Raw genomic sequence first — 22,058 nt, 5'->3', positions numbered from 1 at the left:
AGATAATTTGTAAAGAGCCCTACGGATTACAAAGTTCCCTCCAAGGTCAACAGGACGTGTTTCGAGGTCCATATTAATATGACCAATTAAATGGGGAACTTGGGCGCAGACCCACTCCAGCAGACCTAAGAACCCATCCTTGCAAAACCGAGAGTTAAGCCACGACCTAGACCACGTCGTTGGCACGGTCAGCCGGGCTCACCCTGAAAACGAAAGTGAACAGAAGCCGTCTTTCCCTATTTTTCTCCCCAAGATACTCTTTGCGTGAAGTACGGGCTTCGCACAGCCGCCTGGGCTCGAATTCGCGGAGCGGGATGCGTGTGTCGCACTCTGCCCCTCCAGGAGAGATGCTTGTTTCCCTGCGGAGCCCACGAGGTGCCCTCCGGTTCACCCCCCGCGTCCCCGGAAGATGTGGCTGCTCGGGGACGCCGCCCCTCCGGCCACTAACCCTCAGCGAGGCGCCAAGGCGCCCCCTGGCGGCGGCGCGCAGCCCGAGCGCAGGGTCCGGAACGGACCTGTGCCACGGAACCCAGCGCGCGGGCTCGGTTTCCGGGAAGGAGGACGGAGAAGGACCTGCGCGCGGCGGTTCCTGCGGCCGAGAGGGAGGCCATGGCCGTGGGGGCCTGGGGGCTGCGGCTCTGTCGGGCCGCCCCCGGTGGCGGGCCCGGCTGGAGTGAGTTTCAGGGGCCGTGGGGATGGGGAGCGAGGCCTCGAGGATGGTGTCTGTCCAGATTGGGTCCGAGGCGGGGCCTGGGAGGTCCCGTGGGGCCGAAGGCGGAGGAGGGTCCCCCAGTGCCCCCGGGGCGGCCGCCCCTTCCCGGCCTGGGGGACCGATCTGGGGGCGCGGGGGTCGGGGAGGAGCGGGGGACGCCTCTGGGAAGGAGCCTGCGTCCAGGTGCTGAGATGTTCCCATCTTCCCATTGGAATACCCGTCCTTGCCAAATCCTCTGATTTGGGGTGTGAAATAAGCTCGCATTTCTCGCCCTGGATATTGGTAGTTTTGACGTGGGACCCCCAGTCTCCTGGAGCTTTCTTGTCCTCCCCAAGACATTGCCCAGCGACGACTCTGCTCACCTTCCCAATGACTGTTCTAGTTTTGACCCCACTTCCTGGTTATTTTTTGCCCCTTGTTGGAAAGCACAGAGTGGAATATGGCAGAGGAAATCGATGGGAAATAGGGATCTGATGGTGAAAGAGCAAAGTTGAAGTAACGGTGCGGATCTGGGACAGCCGTAGTTTCCTTCCGTTGGCGTTTTAATGGTTAATATGAGAAAGCGTTATTTTAAGTTTGGAGAATGACTTTTAAAGTTCTTTTCCTCCTGTTCTTTCCTTGTGGAAGGATGACGATGCGGGAGTGGAACAGGATGGGATCGGCAGTATGTTACTCATTTTTTCAGTCCTATTTGTTGTGACTTCTACACAGGATTTATAGCAACATCGCCAGCTTCTCAGCTGTCACCGACCGAACTGATAGAAATGCGGAATGATGTCTTTAATAAAGAGAAAAACAGGCAGTTATCATTAACGCCCCGCACAGAGAAGATCGAAGTTAAGCATGTTGGGAAAACTGACCCCGGCACTGTCTTTGTGATGAATAAAAACGTTTCAACTCCCTATAGTTGTGCCATGCGTAAGTAACAAATCGGGACGCTGTTTTGACTGTTGTACACAAGTTGTGCAGGAGAACAGGGGCAGAGGAGACAAGGCGCTGTGATCGCTTCCTAAACTTGGCAGAAATTCTCCGTTATCGGGCATCTTACTGTGTGTTCACTGGCTTTAGCTCCTGAGGGTGCTGTGGGTCTTGCAAGCTTGGCCCTGTAAAGCACAGGTTGTTCTGGGACTTGCCTGAATCTGGCTAAGTTGTGGGTTCTCTGTTTCTGGTAGGAGCAGCCGACCTGAAAGCATCGTTACCAGTGGGCTCGCTGGTAGGCCGCAGTCTGCTGTAATGGGAGCAGTCAGCGTGCAGGATTTAAAGGATTTGGGGACAAAGGGATGGCTCTGGCACAGATGCCCAGCTTTTTGGGACCTCTTTTCCTTTCTAGCTCTTTCTAGCGTAACTGAAATCATTTCTCTGCTTTTCACTTGCCTCTTTGTGCGTGTGTTGTGTTTCTGTTTACATTTACGCGTACATGTGGTAAATGTGTGAGTGGAAATGTACAATGGGGTGAATGTGATTTGGGCAAAAATGTTTGTTTTGTTCCTATCTTGAGAGAGATAACTGCACCCCGTGTGTGATTTGGTGTGGAAATGAAGCGAACAGGGCCTCTCTGTATTATTTGTGATCAAAATGCTTTTATGGTAGCTTTGATAGAACTGGTAACATTTAAATTTAGAAAGACCTCCAAATAGATATGTACACCCTCGTGCTCACTCGTATGTATGAGTAGCTGCATTGTTTAAACTTCTGGAAAACTCAGTAATGGTTCCATTTAAGAAGTTAACAACTTTGGTCATCAGCTTCAGCTGGCCTATAGAATGTACACGCTCAGTCTTCCTTTACTCTAGCACTTGAATTAGTGCTTACAATAATTGTTTACTTATTTGTTTTGTAAGCATTTCTTGACCCTCTGCCATATGATAGGTGTTAGGGTTACAGAGGAAGATAAGACAAAGCTCAGGCCCTTCGGGAGCTTTATACACATTACGTGTAGAGTTGAAGCTTCTGAACCACCCTCAGCATGACCCCCGCCCCGAGACTTGCTCATGATTCACTCAACTTTTATTGAATACCTACTGTATTTCAGGCTTTGTAGTAGGCTCTGGATATACACATGAAATACACATGGTCCCTGCCTTGCTGTAACTTATGTAGTCGCTGATAATTAGACCCTGTAGTTCACTTCTGTGAGTAGCTGTGTAATTGAAAAACCACTAATCATGGTTGGAGGTGCATTCTGGGATCGTAGAACAGATGAGCTGATTGGCTTATATGTGAATTCTTCTAATGATTAAAAACTGGTAGCTACAGTATTTAACTTGAAGAGTCCCCATGGAAAAGTAAGAGATGGTTTGGGAGGAAGACCATGAACCCATCTAGAACAGATTTACTGTGGGTGTATATTTTCCATTTTCTTCTAAGTTGTGTGTACATATATCCAAATATGTCTATGATACTGCTCTCTGAATATTTAAATGTAGCTCTTGGAAATTGTTTTATTACTTAATAATTGACAAATTAATTTCAAATTAGACTTAGCCCTAATGATTTTTGTAAATGGTTTGGGTAACTTTGTTAATAATCAGCAATACGTTAGGTGTGTTGGGAATTATTTTTTTTACTGGTTACAGATGTAATATGTAGTACTTTTTCTCCTAAAAAAAGACAGCTTGCAGAATGTTGCCTTTCTAATGTTTTATTTCTTCATGTATCATTTAAACATGTAACCTTTTTCACTTTGAGTTTCGTTTGGTTTAGACTTTCAATCTCTTTGAAATTCCTAGATTTGAGTGAGTGGTACTGCAGGAAGTCCATTCTGGCTCTCGTGGACGGGCAGCCTTGGGACATGTATAAGCCTTTGACCAAGTCCTGTGAGATTCAGTTCCTTACCTTCAAAGATCGTGATCCAGGAGAAGTGAATAAGGTATTTCTGTCTTTACGTTCTCCTCCCCCAACTCCAGCTTTTTTTTCCTCCTTTTTATTAAAATCTGTTGTCTTCGGAGTATGAAATGTGTAGATATGGCCAATGTCAATTGTCGTACGGTGCTAGAGGGGCAATGTTTTACTTGTTAAGTTAGGCATTTTCATAGTCCAAAAACCACCAGCGGCATCCATTTCTCTGTATTTTGGTTTGAGAAGTTATGTGACTTCTACATTCATATCTTGGTTCACCTTACGTTTATTGATCACTGTCTATATTGTGGGTGATTTCATTCCCACTGCTGCTGCTTGAATTCTGCCTTTGACCATCTTCTCTGGATTATTTCAATCACTTTTCAACTCTGTCTTCCACCCCCCCTTTTTTAATACTGAAGTCTTCCATAGTCACTTGCCCCTCACGAACTTGCCTACCTGATAACTGTTCACATAACCTTCCAGACCCTGCATGATCTGACCCCAGGCTGCCTTTCGAGCTTCACCTCCTACTGCATCTTTCCACTTCCTCTTTGCTCCGGCCGCGCTAGTGGACTTGGTCACTGATGGTTTATGCTGTGTTATCCTCCTTGCTTTTGTTGATGCTCGTCCTTCAACTCTGAGTATTTTCTTTCCTCCTATTAAAATCCTTCTTATCTTTCATAGTTCAATTAAAATGCCGTATGCTCTGTGGAACCTTTTCGGTTTCTTTTGGTCGGAATGAATCCCTGTTTTCTTTAGGGCTTCACAACACTTGGCTGGTGTCTCTAGATAGAATATTTTAGTTTTGCCTTGTACTATGAATTGTTGAATGCATTGGATTCTTGGCTCTGTGAAGACAGGGATCATGTCCCTTATTGAACCCAGTCCTTGACTTACATAGAGTAAGTGTTTAATAAATATTTGTTGAAATGAAATACTTAAACAAGAAAATGATAGACTTGATATAGTCGTAGCTAACATTGAGTATTTATTCTGTATCCAGACACTGTCTTAAAGTGGTTTACAGGTATTAACTCAGTTAATCCTCATAGAAATCCCATAAAATAGGTGCTAGTATCCCCATTTTCCAGATAAATAAACCGAGGCAAAAAGAGGTTCAGAAGCTTGACTCAACTGGTTACTGGTTTAGGAAGAGGTGGAGGGTGGATTTAAACGTAGGCATTCTGACTCTGGAGTGCGATAGACATTGAAAACATTTAAGTAGATGAAGAAGTACATTTTGCTACTTGCCTCTGAGGCCTAGGTTTGGATTTATTTTTAGTGCGTGCTATGTAGTTTTATAGAATACATTCTGGAGCAGTCTCTGCCACTTGTCAACCAAGTGAGCCCACTCTTTTAGCCCTCCGATGTGGAGAAGAGCTTATGAAGGTCAAGTGCTCAGTTATAGTAGGGCCAGTACAGGGCATAAGATGGGCAGGTATGGTGCAGGACGTCTGTTTCTCTTTATGACTCTGATAAGGTCATTGCATGGATACCCGTGTAAGGCGTGTCCATGGTTAAAAATGTGCTAATAAATTGAAAGCCCAGTTAATGGTGAAGTTGCTTTGCTATAAATAAGAATAATTTGAGTGATGTATGTGGATGTATGTGATGTTAGGTATGGGATAGCAGTATAAATAATCCTTAAAAGTTGAGTTTGTCCTCCATATTTATATATGATATAAACAGCTATATATTAATATATTTATTTTACTTTAGCACAAGTTTGTTAACAAGTTAACTTTGTCCTGGTTAAAAATAAAGTTGCTACCAGATAGTAAAACTATCTATTGGTTGATAAACATTATAGTGTCTGATACCTTGCACAGAAACATTGCTGACAACACAGAGTTGGTGTTTCATTTCATGGGTTTTACTTGGCAGGGTTAATGTCGTGGCCTGGTGGTAACTATTACTATGCGCTGAGGATGGAGAGATATTTGAGAAATATTTCCTAAGTCAAAAGGCAACCTAACTTTTAATGTTGAAGAAACTTCAGTGAATCTTGGTGTGTATTATGTTTGTGTGCATTTTATTTTTCTAGGCTTATTGGCGTTCTTGTGCCATGATGATGGGCTGTGTGATAGAGAGGGCATTCAAAGATGAATATGTGGTCAGTTTGGTCAGAGCTCCAGAAGTTCCTGGTAATGTATACATATTAATATATATATATGTATATATACATCACGTTTAAATATATATATGTACTTTTTGTAATTCTTGAATATTTTGGTACCTATTTTTGATGTATAGAGTTCGTTTCTAATCTAATCTAAATTACCACCATCCATACATTCCACTTATTATGTATGGCTAACAGAATCCATTGTATTTGACTATTAGAGGTCAATACTTAGTAGAATTAGAGGAGAATGTTTCTCTTGAATGTGAGTTTCATGTAAATTCATTGTGTCACTGTTTATTTCTTACCACTTTAAGCTTTTATTTCCAAATTGAATGTGTGGAGGAGGAGGAAGTGGGAGTATAAATAGACTTCTGGAGAAAGCTATACTTAGTACCATTTCACCATAAATAACCATGATTCTGGAGAGGGACACCATTTTGGGGAAATGGAATTACTTTTTGTAATTTTGCTAAAACTAAGATTTTCAACAATATATGTGGTAGGATCACATTTGTATTTTTTTGTAAAAGGTAAGGGTATATACACCAAAAATATTTGAAAAGCTCAATAAATGATTCTAAGAACAAACAACAGAAATAAGGATATGTAGGAGATACTAAAAAAGAAATTCAACATTTCATATCCATTTAGTCATTCATTTCCTTATTAAATATCTTGTTCTTTTGGACTTTTTCTATCTAGTAACTATTTGAAATCTCTATAGTAATAATATTTCCAAAGAAAATTTGAAGAGTTCAAAAATACTAGTGATTTTGGGTTAACAAAAGGTGAGTTAATTTTTTGGATGGGGAAGGTTGGTAGAGCTCTAGCAAGCAGCTGGGATGACAGCTACAGTTTTATAATTTGTGGAGTTAGGACAGGTTACTAACCCTTCATTTTATGGTCAAAATATTCATTTGTTGCGAGTTAGTCGCTTTCTACTTGAACAGATTTGATGTGGCTTTTTGTTTTGCTTGTATTTCCAGTAATAGCTGGAGCCTTCTGCTATGATGTCGTTTTGGATAAGAGACTTGATGAGTGGGTGCCAACAAAAGTAAGTACACTCTTTGGAGTGTTAATTTTAGGGTCTGTGCCTTTCTTTGTTAGAATGATTCCTGTGTTAGTATTCTTGATTGATACTGCACGTTGAGGAAATTTAAAAGAATCTCCGTCTATCTGTCTGTCTCTTTATCCATCTTTCTTGTTACTTTTTCAGTATATTTAAGATAGAGGCATATGAATGAGGGTATTCACAACAGTGTGGTCAGTTGTATGGAAACTTTACGTCCTGCTTGAACTTTTCTTGACGTACTTTCTTCCTTGTACTGTTCCTTAATTAGTGGTCAAGATGCCCAGAATATAAGATATAGAAGCTTAACTGTCTCGGTTGATGTTGGGGTGGGGGCCCTGGAGCCTAACTCCTTCGATCCCCAGAGCACAATTTGAAAACCAGTGCCCTAAACCATTTTATCCTGTTGCATACTGTAAGATCTCACTATATACAAGGGTTACTTTGAGAGAGGGGGCGGGGGGTCGTTTGTGAATTAAAGAATCAGACTTTGACAAAGCTAACCCAGATAGCCACAAACTAGACAGCAACAAACTAGACTCTTTATGAATGTTCTGCCTTCATAATGAGGGTGCTCCTTGCTGGTTTGGGACGTGAGTAACCACAGGAGCTTGGCCGACAAGGATGATCTAGATCAGGTGCTCTGTAGATAGGGGGTGCTGACAGCTTTCACAAGTCAAGCCTAGCGACTTAGACTGGGGAGAATAGGCAAATGCCTAATTCTTAATTAAGCAAAACTGTATTTTCTACAGACCGGAAGTCGAGATCAGAAAAGGGGAGGTGGTATAGCATACCATTTTATCAGTTCCACCATGTATGCTTTTCTCATGTTTTAATATCTCTGAAAACAAATGTGTCTTACAGTAGATAGGATCTTATGATTGGTAGTATTTTTTCCTTAGTGGTACATCTTTTGTTGTTGGTGCCATCGAGTTGATTCTGACTTCTAGCGACCCTGTGGACAGCAGAGCAGAACCCTGCCTGGTCTTTCTGTGCCATCCTCTCACCTTCCTGCACTATATCAGACAATGCTCTCCTGCTGTTCATAGAGTTTTCATGGCCAATTTTTTTCAGAAGTAGGTGGCCAGGTACTTCCTCCTAGTCTGTCTTAGTCTGGAAGCTCCGCTGAAACCTGTACACCATGGGTGACCCGGCTGGTAAATACTGGTAGCCTAGCTTTCAGCATCACAGCAACATGCTGCTGCCACAGTCTGACAACTGACAGATGGGTGGTGTGGTTTCCTGACTAGAGATTAACCTGGGCTGTGGCGGTGAGACCACCGAGTCTTAACCACTAGACCACCAGGGCTTTGCTAGTGGTACATCTCAGATTTAGTGAAATAAAAAAGCAAAAATTTTGGAGTCAGGACACATCCAGGTTTAAATTCTGGCTTGAGAAGTTATTTCTTGTATAATCCTGCCCATATTGCTTAATATTGAGAGGAAGAGAAGAGGGAGACAGGAAGGAAGGAAGAGAGAGAGAGAGGGAAGAGAGAGAGAGAGAGCTGAGGAGGAGGGCCAGGGAAAGAGTTGGAACTGTTCTTCATGGTCTCCGGACTCGTGTCAATGTAATTTCTTCTTTTTCAAATATGTCCCCAAATTTAAGAAGAGATTTTTAACTTGATTGGGGGAGTTAATTAAAAACTAATGAGATCGAGATTTAACTCTCATTATCTATGAAACTTGCTGTCTCCTTTTCCTTTTTTCAAAGATAAAACTTTAAAAAAGAGATTTACTAGCTAATTGAAGGCACTGTGGTTGGGTGGATGGCTTAGAGAAAGTGGGGAGGAGTTAGATTCAAGTATCAGCTATATTAAACCATGAATGTAGATTTGCTGTGCAGTAAATTATCCCTTTAAGAATGGAGAAGTGTCATTTCATGCAAAAAAGTGTAATAGGAAATTTATGGAAAGAATTTTATTACAAAAATTATGTGCGTAATAGTGCTTGATCCTTTCTGTATTAGTAATGATTTATAGTATGAAAACTCAATTATTTTTATTAAAAAATTTCATAAGCATTGTTAATGTGTATTATTAATCAATTATTTTAATTGTGTAAAATTGACATTTTCATTAAACAGAAACTTATGTTGGATATATGCTATGTTTGGACAGGGCCAATGATGATATTACATTCCTAGTGAAACTTTCTGAATCACATAAACAATAGTTTTCTCCCCATGCATTTAATAAACTTAGTTTTATTCATAGTGTAAACAAATTTTTGTATCTTACTGTTTGTTTTTTAACATTTCGACTTGTTGCATCATCATTTTAATAAACATGAGGTTGTATAATTTGAATGAAATGTTTATTAACATTTCTTTGTAGGATTATCTTTAATTATTATTCAAACAGGCTTATATCTTATAATTACAGGTAAATTACAAGTTTTATAGTTTGTAGAGTTGGGAGAAATTGCTAACCCTACATTTTATGGTCCAAATATTTAATTGTTGCAAATTAGTAACTTTGCTAAGAAATTTGCTCTTGCTTTTTGTTTTAGTTGGATTTGTAATATTAAGCATACAATTTTATCTTATCTGCCTTATGGAGAAATACTTTTAAATAAGTTGTTGCAAAAGGTTAATACTTTCATTTTTAAGGAGAACCTGCGTTCCTTCACAAAAGATGCTCGTGCTTTAATTTATAAAGATCTTCCGTTTGAACCTCTGGAAGTTGACGCAAAAGTAGCATTAGAAATATTTCAACACAACAAGTAAGTGTTGGCTTCTTTTAAAGCAAGATTGAACCTCCCAAAGTTATATGTAATGAAGAAAATTCAACTCCTGAGAATTTTTATCTAGGACACCATTTTATTTTTAGCTCTAAGATCTCTCTTTCTGCACTAGCCTGTTTACTTTTGTTCATGTCATCATTTCCCTGAGAAAAAGTCCATCCCCGCCCCTTCACTCCCTGCGCCCCCCGCATAGTTTTCTCACCGTTTTACCTCTCTGTGTCTTCGGCCAGTCTTCTTTATATCAACGTAATCGTATGTTTCCCCTTTTTCCTTACACTGTAGAGTGATAGCATACGTTAAGAAACTATTATTTTGTGCATTTGGCAGCCTTTCCTTCTACTCCTTCCACTCTTTAAATGAAAAAGGTAAGAGAGAAAACGCCAGGGGTTTGGAGGGAGCTAAGCACTGAGTAAAATGTTTACACAGCCAGGCCATAGTCTTCTGCACGGGAATTATCCATTTGATGGATTTTCTCTGCCAACATTTTAGCTGCTGCCTGGCTTCTCAGTTCTCTTTCTCAGAAAACTATCAGTTTACCTTATTTTACAAATTGTAAGACCATAAGCTAAATTTTAATATTAATGTAATTGAAATTAGAACTAATTAGAAAGGGAAATCTGTGTTCCAAAAATTAAAAATACTAGATTCTGATGCCAAAATATGCACCTGCAAATTGTTAAAGGTTATAGATTGCAATTTCTTTAAGTATTTATAAATTGAGGCACAAATTCTCATGGGGATAATTTATAATATTTAGCATATCCTGGAACCAGTGTACTTAGAAAGTAGTAGGAATATACTCCTTTAACTGAACTAGAGTGCAAATAGTTCTATAGAACCAGACCACCATTAATTCTACAAGAAAATTCCTTGGATTATCAGAACATAGCAAGTCACCTGCTGTGCCAAAATTCTAGGGTCATGCTGTTCACTAGAAATATAATGTGAGCCATCTATATAACTAAATTTTCTAGTAGCTACATTAACAAAAGTTAAAAGAAAAGGTGAAATTAATTTTAATAAGACATTTTATTTAAACAACATATCTAAAATGTTATTTCAACATGTGGTCAATATTTAAAAAAGTAATGATATTTTCTATTCTCTTTTTCATACTGAATCTTCAGAATCTACTGTGTGTTTTCCATGTCAGACACTTTTCAGTGAGGACTGATTGCATTTAAGTGCTCCATAGCTACCATACTGGACAGTGTACTGCAGACTTTCATTCCACATTCACTGAGATGTCCCTTTTCCCACTGAAATGTCAAAGTCTAGTAGAGGCTTCTAGAACTTGGATAACTCAATTGAATGTGTGGGGGAAGGTAGGGATAGTTCTGGGGCAAGTTTGAGGGAACAGAGAGTTTTGGATGGTTGAAGGTGGATCAGTGATTGACCTTTCTGCTGCAGGGGGAACTTTCAGTGATTTGGCTCCCAGGGGACAGGAGCATCTCTTAGAGGTGGGTCAAGAGAGACAAGTATTCAAGGGAAAATCGGCTCCCTCACTAATGCATGGGGGGGCTCTAGGAGAAGGGATGTGGCAGTAAGTGGATGTTTTTGCATAAACGAATCCTTCCCAACCTTGCACCACTTACAGGTAATACTTGTTTGGCACTCTGGGGTCAATAGACAAAGCTCTTGGTAGTAAGTCGTAAAGTCATGATTTAAACCTGGGCTGTGCAGTTCCATTTGTGCTATTAGCTATACTCACAGAATTGTGTAGATTTGAGAGAGATTTAGGCATTGGAATTGACATGACTTGGTAATAGATTGGATGGAAGGCTGTCGTGGGAGAAGCAGGAATCAAGGAAATCTCTGAAGTTTTTCACCTGGACACGTGGGTAGGTGGTGGCATCATTTACTAAGCTAGGAAATTCAGAAATAAGAAAAAGTTTGGTGGGAAAAGAGGGGATAAGTTTTTGTTTAGTTTGACAATTTGGGAGTCTAAGTTGCTTGTGGAACACCCTAGTGGATGTGCAGAAGGGTTTTGGATATACAGTTTTGGGCTCAGAAGAGGTATGTGAATTAGAAGCAGAGATGTGAAAGATATAGATGCGGAAGTGATAATTAAAGCTGTGCCTGTCAAGCAGCTCGCCCAGGGAGGATGCTCAGAGTGGAAGTCTAGGACAGCACCCTCGAAGGGCAGAGAAAGACAAGAGTGGCCAGAGAGTTAAAATAGCATGCAGTAAGGAATGCCACAAAAGCTGGTGGGAAAGGGCACTTTGAGAACTGGAGGTGAGCAATGGAAATAGGGACTGAAAGTGTCCGTTAGGCTTGCACCAAGGAGGTCCCTGTGGGTTAGGTGAGAACAGTTGGGTGGGGTCGTGAGGCTGTGGCAGATTGAAGGAGGTGAGGGGTGATTGGGAGGTGACGAAGGAGAGGCTCCAAGTGCAGACCCTTCTTTAAACAACTCTGGCTGACGAGGAAGAGAAAGGGAATGTGTCTTTAAACACCTTTTTGTATATTTAGAATTAAACTTTTTTTTCTTTGCTGCTTTTTAGGTACAAAATAGATTTCATAGAAGAGAAGGCATCTCAGAACCCTGAGAGAATAATCAAGCTACACAGGTGTGTAAAAATAAAAATATTGGATTCTATGCTAATTTATAGGAAGGCTTAGCCTTATTGTTTGTTACCTGAGTGTAGTGTACGACTGAAAAAGATGAATTTGTACCTTGTTATTCTTATTACCTTATTTTCTACTGCTTTGTTCCTTGTTTTGATAATGGTGGTAATTGGAAGCTTTAAATTACCTTCAGGAACAGTTGTGGTTTCTGTTCCTCATTTTACTGTTTGTTATTTTTATTTCTGCATTTCACGAGTTGAAAACCATTGTTTAAAAATAATTTTTAAGAGTTAATTTTGAAATTGGGCAAAATATTCATTGCTGTGAATTGAGTATAATTCATGTATACAGAAATATGAATACTGACTAATTCGTTACTGCCTGCGTTTACATATAAGTGAGTTATATCTGAATGTGCTTTCTGACACAGGGAGCAGAGGTAGGACAATGCATTATGCAAAAATGACTTCGTGGCCTGTGTCTCTCTTCTCAACTTCATGTTTCCTTGACTCAGACTTAGCTTTTTTCCCCAGAAAGCTGCTCTTTGGACACAATCTGTCCTCCATGCTGAATTCTAAACTCTGCTGCAGTGGGTTATTGTAAAGGTGTTGGTTAGCAGTGTGGACATTGGATCCACTTGACAGCATGATGTGTTCAGTGATCTTAAACGTCTTTCACGCTGTATCAATGCTAATTAAGAAAATGGTTCACTTGATTTTAATTTTCAAGTTTTAGCCTCTTCACTTGAGACCGTTATGCGGGGCTATTAGAGACTGAACTGATCCATGTAGGGATGTAGATTAGGGACTACGTAGGGACATATGTCAGGGATGTAGCAGCAAAGAGAAAGAATAGATTTTTTTTCCCACACTATTGTAAATGATTCGATTTTGAGGTTTTATTTGTTTATTTTTCAAATCAAATTAGATTTGGTGACTTCATTGATGTCAGTGAGGGCCCTCTCATTCCAAGAACGAGTATTTGTTTCCAGTATGAAGTGTCAGCGGTTCACAATCTTCAAGCCACCCAGTCGAGTCTTGTACGAAGATTCCAGGGTCTCTCTTTACCTGTTCACTTAAGAGTAAGTAAAGCTTAAAGTTTCAGGGCATCCAAGTTTGGGTGTGGGTGTGATTCTGGTCTTGATTTTATACCAATTTGAAGGATATATGTCTTAATTTTCATTAAGTTGTGTGACAGTAATATTTTGTAAAACTCAGGTTTGTGATTAAAAACAATTTTTCCCAGGGTGTAAACAGATAATTCACAAAAGAGACATTAGTTGAAAAAATTAAATCAAATTGAGATAGCATTTTTAATTTTTCAAATTAGTTTAGTGGAGAGTGCATTGAGGAGTGTTGGAGTGCATGTTGATAAGCCCTTCTGGAATGCCTTCTGGCCTTACATTTGGCATGTTGTTCTCCCTAATTTTGATCATCCTTTCATCAAAAGAAAAAATGACAAAGCCTGTCATTTTCCATATTTCCACCCCTTGCTAATCCTTTCTTTTTTTAATTAAACTTTTGATTTTGAGATAATTGTAGATTTACAAGAAGTTATAGGGTATAACACAGAGAGATCCGTAGTATCTTTATCCAGTTTCTGCAATGGTAACATCTTCCCAATTGTAGTACAATATTACAACCAGAGTATGGACATCAACCCAGTGAAGATACAGAACAATTCCTTCACAAGGATCCCTCATGTTGGCCTTTTATAGCCACACTCACTCACACCCGCTCCCCTCTGACCTACCCCCACCTCCTTACCCCTGACAACTACTAATGTGTTTTCCATTTCTATAATTTTGTCATCTCAAGAATGTTATATGGATGGGATCATACACTATGTAATCTTTTGGGATTGTTTTTTTTCATTTAGCATAATTCTCTGGAGATTCATCCAAGTTGTTGCATGTGTCAGTATATCAGTAGTTCCTTCCTTTTTTTTTGCTGAGGAACATTAGCCCTGAGCTATCTGTTGCCAGTCTTCCCCCAGCTCCTTTTTTTTTTTTTTTTGGCTTGAGGAAGATTAGCCCTGACCTAACCCCTCTGCCAGTTGTCCTCCACTTTATATGTGGGTCACTGCCGCAGCATGGCTGACAAGTGGTGTCGTTCCTCGCCTCGGATCTGAACCTGCGAACCTGGGCCACTGAAGCAGAGTGTGCCGAACTCAACCATTATGCCATGGGGCTGGCCCCATAGTTCCTTCCTTTTTATTGCTGAGTGTCATTTCTTTGTGTGGATATACCATGGTTTACTTAACCATTCACTTGTTAAAGGATATTTGGGTTGTTTTAGTTTTTTGGCTGTTATGAGTAAAGCTGCTATGAGCATTTGTGTACAGGTTTTTGTGAATATATGTTCTCGTTTCTCTTGGATAAATGCCCGGGGATGCAAATTGCTAGGTCAAATAGTAAGCACATGTTTAGTTTTTTAAGAAACTACCAAACTGAGTTCTATTTTACATTCCCATCAGCAACGTGGGAGTAATCAGTTTTTCTAATCCTTGCCAGCATTTGATGTTGTCACTATTTTTTATGTTAGCCATTCTGATAGGTTTGTAGTGACTTCTCATTGTAGTTTTAATTTGCATTTCCCTATTGGCCAATTGTTTGAACATCTTTTCTTGTGCTTGTCACCTGTGTATCTTGGTGAAATGTCTGTTCATGTCTTCTGCCCATGTTCTGATTGGATTGTTTACTTTTTTACTGTTGAATTTTGAGAGTTTTTTAATAGTCTAGATGCAAGTCCTTTGTTAAATACATAATTTGCAAATATTTTCTCTGTCTGTTGCCTGTCTTTTCATCCGCTTAACAGGCTTTTGCAGATCAGCAATTTTTAATTTTGATGAGGTCCAGTTTATCAGTTTTTGCCTCTATAGATCATACTTTTGGTGTCAATTCTAAGAGTTCTTTGCCTAGCCCTAAATGCTAAAAATTTTCTCCTGTTATTTTTCCTTGAAGTTTTATAGTTTTATTTTTACATTGTGGTCCATTTTGAGTTAAATTTTGTATAAACTGTGAGATTTAGGTTGAGACATTTTTTTTTTGCCTGTACATGTCAAATTGCTCCAGTAACATTGTTGAAAAGGCTGTCCTTCCTCTATTAATTGCCTCTGCACCCTTGTTAAACATCAGTTGGTCATATTTGTGTGAGTCTATTTCTGGGTTCTCTATTCTGTTCCATTGATTTATGTGTCTGTTCCCCTGCCAATATCACACAGTCTTGATTACTGTAGCTATAAATAGTTCTTGAAATCAGATAGAATAATTCCTTCCATGTTATTATTCTTTAAAAAAATTGTTTTAGCTATTCTAGGTCCTTTGCTTTTCCATTTAATTTTAGGGTAATCTTTTCTATATCAACAAATCTTGTTGGGAATTTGATAGGAATTTTATTAAACCTGTATATCAATTTGGAGAGAATGAACATCTTTAACATGTTGAGTCTTCTAATCTATGAACACAGTGTATCTTTTCATTTATTTGAATCTTCTTTCATCTCTTTCATGAGCATTTTGTAATTTTTAGCATATGTGTCCTTTACATGTCTGATTTTTCTCCACATACCTGTTTCCTTTCCTAGCTTTCTCCATTTCAGTAAGTAGCACCATCATCTGCCTTGATGGTTGAGGTAATCCTCGATTCTTTTTCCCTGATGGCCATCCCCATGCCATCCATCAGCAAGTCCTTTCAACTCTTAACTCTAAAACATGTCACAAATCCATCCACGGCATAGCATCTCGTCTACTACTACTTCCCTCATTCAACTCCCTCTTTCACTCCCCTCCCTTGCTTTCATTCTTGCCCCCCACAGCACATTCTCTACTTAGTAGCCAAAATGATCTTTTTAATACACAAATCAGATCATGTAATTCTTCTGTCCCAAAATTTCCGGTGGCTTTTTGTAAACAAACCCCAACCCTTGACCCTTCTCCCAAAGCCCTACATTATCTGGCCCCTGCCTGCCTCTCTGACTTCATCTCGTACTGCTTTCTCCATCACCCATTATATTCCAGCCATATCTTAAGGTCTCTGCACTACCTGTTCATTCTACCTGCGTCAGGTATAGTTTTCCCTTCAAACATACCCTGCTGCTCTTTCTCCCGAAGGGTTTGTGTGTGCATATTTAGTAATTTTGCTTTTTATTTTAGGGTTTACGAGCTAATTCAGTGTGAAATAGTCAATGGCCCGCCCACATCCCTCAGTATCACCTTCAGCTGACTTAATAAAATTGCTTTTTTTTTTTGAGGAAGATTAGCCCTGAGCTAACTACTGCCAGTCCTCCTCTTTTTTTTTTTTGCTGAGGAAGCCTGGCCCTGAGCTAACATCTGTGTCCATCTTCCTCTACTTTATATGTGGGATGCCTACCGCAGCATGGGGTGCCAAGCGGTGCCAAGTCTGCACCCGGGATCCAAACTGGCGAACTCCAGGCCACCGAGAAGCGGAACATGCGAACCTAACTGCTGCACCACCGGGCCAGCCCCTAATAAAGTTGTTATTGTCATTATGCGCTTCACACAGTTTTCCTTTATGCATTATGATAATCCTCTGCTATATAAGATTGTTAGAGATTAAGGAAATTGGTTCTATAATTTTACTTTTGTCTTCATTCGTTTTTACTTGTTCTTTAGAGTAATTTTCTAAATCGTTTAGGTCTGTCATTTCAGTGTGAAGGTGTCACAGTTGGTTCTTAATGAACTTCCTGTGATTACTTAGGATTTGAGGATTTGGTTATTTAAGGCAAAAACTGAAATCTACGAGAAAGTGGGGTAGGTTTTTGCTTCTCATTAGAAGGAATGCTTTCTACGATGGTAATGATTAAGAAGGACAAAAGAGGAAGAATGGCATATTCAGTACTTGTCTTTTTTTCTTAAATACCAAACAAGGCAGCTGTTCCACAGAGTACCTTTTTCTCCTACTCTAATCCACTTTGTAACCACTTAGCCTCATTAGTACTGCCTAGCTTTTTATGTATTTGTTTTGGTTAAGAACTATATAAAGACTCAGCCTCTTTTATTTTAACCTTACTGCTGTATTTAATTGATAGTAAATCTTTTCTTTTCAAGGCACATTTTACGATATGGGATAAGCTATTGGAAAGATCTCGGAAAATGGTAAGTGTTTTTGATAGCTAATGAGTACTCGTTTATGAAGAAATTTTCATTGAAATTAAGCAACACCAAAAAAAAAAAAAGAGAGAAAGAAAGGAAGAAAAAGAGTAAATTAGTTGTCTCAATAGCTAAAGCAATGTTGTGGTTGTTGACCCCAGTAGTATTTTGGTAAGAGAAAAGTTGTAATTTGGCACTTCTCTTTGTTATTTGTTAATATCTTGGAAATGATACTGTAGAACTTGAAGAGAAATAAGAGTATTGCTATATAGTAGTAATAGTCCCTAATGGTTGTAATGATGGTAATTAAGTCTTATGATGATTTGTTTGTAAACTTAATGAACATTTAAAGATTAAGATTTGTCAGATATATTTTAAACCTGTCTTGACTCTTGACAGATTAAATGTGCAAATGTCCTGAAAAACCAAATTTTGAGTGCTGGTGTAGTTTATTCTCTGTCATTAGCATTTAGGTTTCACAAGTAGAAATGATTAGATTTCTTGACCACGACTATTCCTGGTCTCTCTTTCATAGGCCAAATGTTCATCTTTTACTTACATTATCTGATAACTATCCTGTGTAATCTGGCCTCATAAACCCTTGCTAGTTGCAATAAGGTTAGTTACTACGTACATTACCTCACAGTTACAATTTCTTTTTTGTGGTGAGAAATTGTAAAATCTACTCTGATAGCAACTTTCAGATATACAATACAGTATTATTAACTCAAACTTATTTTCAAGTCTGTTTCTTTCTTCATGACAGTTCTTCTGTCTAGGCTCCGTTTCCCCTTCTCCTTTTGTCAATTTACGTCCTACTCATTCTTCAATACCTCGCCCAAGTCTTAGCTTCTCCGTGAAACATTCTCAGTAATCTCTGAACAAATATCCATTCCTATAATTTCTGTTTGATTATGTACCTCCTCATATTTTCTGATTGTTTTTGCTAGTACATTTACATTCGATCTGTTAATCCATTCAGGGTTTGTTGTATATGTGTAACCCAAAATTTTACCCAACATTTGGCACATTTGGGGGTTACCCAATAAATATTTATTGATTATTTTTCATGATGATGCATAAACCTAGTCTTTATTAATGAATTTACAGATAGAATTTATTGTTTAGGCACTTAGCCATAATGTTCTTATGTAAAGGTTATGTCATTTTCTTTTTCTCGTGAGATGAAAGTATTTTTGAATGGATAGGATAACTTTGTCTCTTTGCTTGGTCACAGTAATCATTTTAGATTAAGAAACTAGAGAAGAAATGAAGTAAAGACAATAACCTAGAGAATCTATTAGAAATCAGTGAGTCACTGTTTTTGTAACATTTTTTTCTAGTTCAGTTTCCTTCTTCCACTATCCATTTCGCTTGTCCAAAGGGAGTAGGTTAAACCTGGTTCATTGATTCAGCTAACGCAGACTTACTGAGTGTTTGTTCTATGCCAGGAACTTTAGGTACAAATACGAGCAAAACCTACTTGCTGCCCTCAGGGAAGTTACTTTAAGGGATAACTGGACTTAAAAGCAGACAGCTCAAATGTGCGTGTGGGGCTCTGGCACACAGGAGAGAAGGGCCCAAACCAAGCTGGGGGGTTGGTTAAGGAAGGTTCCCAGGAATTGGTATTTCTTAAGATGGTTTTAATAAAAATAGGCCAGGCAGATAAATTGCTTGGGGATGGATTGGGGGTTATCTCAGAGGAAGCTGTTTGCCTAGAGGTGTGGAGGAGTGGAGAGCATGGTGGATGTAAGATGAATGTGAATGTGCAGTCACATACAGTGTGGCTGATGAATCCAAATAAGTTTGTTGTAAATAGAATATGAGGGGCTTGTCTTCCATCATGTGGAGTTTGCATTCCCCTCCTGAAGGTGATTGGAGGTAACTGGAGAATTTGAACAAGGAAGTGACCTGTTGGTAACCTATTCCTGTTTAAAAGCGCATTTTGTGGGCAGCGTGGAAGATAGCTGCAACTTAAACCAGCAATCCTACTAGGGGGATTGCCAGTGGTGAGATCCTACAGTTCAGGCATGGCATGGGGGATGGCTGTGAGAGTTACTTAGGCAGACTTAACAGCACTGTTGATTGAATATGCAGGTCAAGAACTGTGGATTCTCTAATGCCGAGTTTGGGCAGCTGAGCAGAACCCTTCACTGAATAGATAATGCAGGAGATGGGGCAGGTTTTGGGGTGGTGAGGAATACAGTTGAGCTGTGTTTGTTTGATGTGTTCTGAGTGACCTAGCATAGAAATATGGACATACAGATACCTATTTCTACTAAACCTGTAATATGCTATGTTCAAAATGGATTTCTCTCTCCCAACACCATAGACTCATTTAAAATGGCTTGTTGCAGCACCGCTGGTATTCTTCTTGTATTAATGATTTCATTTTATAAATGGAAAATAAAATGACGAACTTGAGAAGCCTAGATATATGCCTCAGATTGTATTTTTAATGTAATTGTTGTACTTTACTTGACAATTTCTATTGAGAACTTGGCCTTCTAAGTTTTCTTCTCTTTCTACTTAACTTTCTATACTAATTATTATTGAAGGAGAAGACAGAGGGTCATTATAAGAGAAGGACTGTGGAATGATTTTAAATGGCGGGTGAAGGGTAAAGTTGAAAGTGTTTATTAGAAAAGTAAAGCTATTCATGTTTTTACAGGTAACTGAAGATCAAACTAAACCTACAGAGGAAAGTACATCTCCCTAGTAACTTCCTGAAATTTAAATATGTATAGTGAATTAAAATAAAAGTTTTCTATGAAATGTTTGTATGTGCTTATAAAGATTAACTCTCTTTTTCTCCCTAGGATTTATACTGATGTTTACTTTTTCTGTTCTCTAAAGGATAAAACAACTTAGGTTGTTCACAATAAAAATTTCACACAGAAACAGCCCTCTCCTCCTTTCTCCCCGGATGTAATACTTTGGTGTGTTTTCTTGTTTCAGTTCTTTTTTCAATATGTATAAACATATATGTACAAATACAAATGTAATCTTTTAAAAACATAAATAGGATGGTACTGGTTGTTTCCATTTTTCCCTATTTTAAACAGTACAGTAAACATCCTTGTGCAAAATGGCAAGTGTTTTCTGGATAGACAGATTAACTTAGTATTTGCTCATTTAACTATTTCCTACACACTGGTCATTGTACTGAGCCTTTCACATGGAACTTCTTATTTAATCCTCACAGCAACCAGTTGAGAAGGAGTTTCCATTTTATAAAGGAGGAAACTGAGAGAGCAGGGAACTGACAAATAGCAGAACTGGAATTTGGACCCAGGTAGTTTCACTCACATGCTCTTATAGACTCTGCACTGCCCCCCATGTAAGTAATTTTGTAGGAATAGATATCTGGTAGGGAATTACTGACAGATGCTCCCAGATCCTTGCCTCCAAAGGGGTTTGCCAAATGACAGTCTCAACAGCAGTGTCTGAGTGCCCGTTGCCCAGGCCTTGGGCAAGTCTTGATTACCGGTCTGGTAAAAATATGTTGCCAAAAAATTTCTTCCCATCCCAGTCTCAGCACTTTGCTTTCCATGCTTGCTGCACAGGTTTCATCTGAAGATCTTATTTCTTCCCTGGGTAGGATCTACTTTTTCCTAGAGTCCAAATCTTCCTCTTTCTTGATTAACTTTCTCATTGTATTGGAGTGCGTAGTAGGTTCCAGCCTAAAAAAAAGTGTCTGAGAGGTGAGCGCTTGCATGTCTAAAGTGGCTTTGTTTTGCAACAGACATTTGATCAACGATTTGGCTAGGTATAGAATTCTAGATTAAAAATAATTTCCTATCAAGACTTTGAAAGCAACTCAGTCATCTTCTGGCATCTGATGTTGCTAATGAGGAGTCTGATAGCAGTCTGATTTTGTTGCTTTTTATGTAATCTCTTCTCTGCAACCCTGCCTTTCTCTTCACTTCCCCTGCTGCCCACCCTCCTCCCCCGAGACACTTTTAGGACCTTAATACTCTTGGTGTCAAAGTGCTAAAATTTCATATCTGTACCTAGATCTTTAATCAGTTATTCTCCTTGGTACTTTTAAGTTTAACATCCCTTTTGAGCTCTAGGAAATTTTTCTTTTTCTTTTTTTAAATCTTATTCCATTTTCCTTTCTCTGTTTTTGTAACACCTTTTAGTTGCATTTTGGGTCTTCTGTATTGGTCTTCTGTATTTTTCTCTTCTCATTTTTCTTGCATTTATATTCTCACCTTTTCAATTAAACTTTTCTTTGTTTCTTTTAAATTTTTTTTTTAAAGATTGGCACCTGAACCAACAACTGTTGCCAATCTTCTTGTTTTTTCTTTTTCTCCCCAGATCCCCCCGGTACTTAATTGTATATTTTAGTTGTGGGTCCTTCTAGTCGTGGCATGTGGGACGAAGCCTCAGCATGGCCTGATGAGCAGTGCCATATCCACGCCCAGGATCTGAACCAGCGAAATCCTGGGCCACCGAACTTAACCACATGTTCATGTTTATCAGATACGGTGTATCTCTGTGAATCTTTCTGAAGATACTAATAGAGTTATATTCATTCATTTGTTCATTCATTCATTTATTCCCTAGTCCCTGAGTTATCTCCTTCCTCTAGTGGCAGATCTTTTGCTGATATCAGTCTTTCATGTTTCAGACTTTTTTTCAAATTAGTGATTAGAAAAAAGTGATTGTTGGTCATTATGGTTGAAAATGTGCTGTCAGGAGATTTGAGTGGCAGCTCTGTTTTATGGGTGGGGTTTGGCTTCTCTGAGGAACACTAGGTGAGGCTGGCTGTTTTGATGGAGATTTTCTAACTGCTAGAATGAAGAGATCTTCAGTCTTGGCAACTGATTTCTATACTGACTGCCCTCGTTCTTCCCAGATAGCTCTTTTACTTATTTTATGAGATGCCA

General features: G+C 39.2%; 1 protein-coding gene across 1 annotated transcript; it reads left to right on the top strand.

Annotated features, from left to right (window-relative positions):
• Window positions 1-479: 479 nt before the first annotated feature.
• On the top strand, window positions 480-19,938 carry MRPL39 (mitochondrial ribosomal protein L39). Its single transcript, XM_044750693.2, has 10 exons — window positions 480-673; window positions 1,424-1,630; window positions 3,442-3,581; window positions 5,598-5,697; window positions 6,665-6,732; window positions 9,356-9,468; window positions 11,991-12,056; window positions 12,982-13,135; window positions 17,122-17,169; window positions 19,835-19,938. Exons 1-10 carry the CDS (start codon window positions 610-612, stop codon window positions 19,880-19,882), a joined length of 1,008 nt encoding a protein of 335 aa, XP_044606628.2. The 5' UTR covers window positions 480-609; the 3' UTR covers window positions 19,883-19,938.
• Window positions 19,939-22,058: the final 2,120 nt, after the last annotated feature.

The sequence above is a fragment of the Equus asinus genome, chromosome 18 (genome assembly GCF_041296235.1).
Source record: "Equus asinus isolate D_3611 breed Donkey chromosome 18, EquAss-T2T_v2, whole genome shotgun sequence".
Taxonomy (NCBI): Eukaryota; Metazoa; Chordata; class Mammalia; order Perissodactyla; family Equidae; genus Equus; species Equus asinus.
Note: the sequence above shows the minus strand (reverse complement) of the source record. Positions and strands in the feature narration are given on the sequence as shown.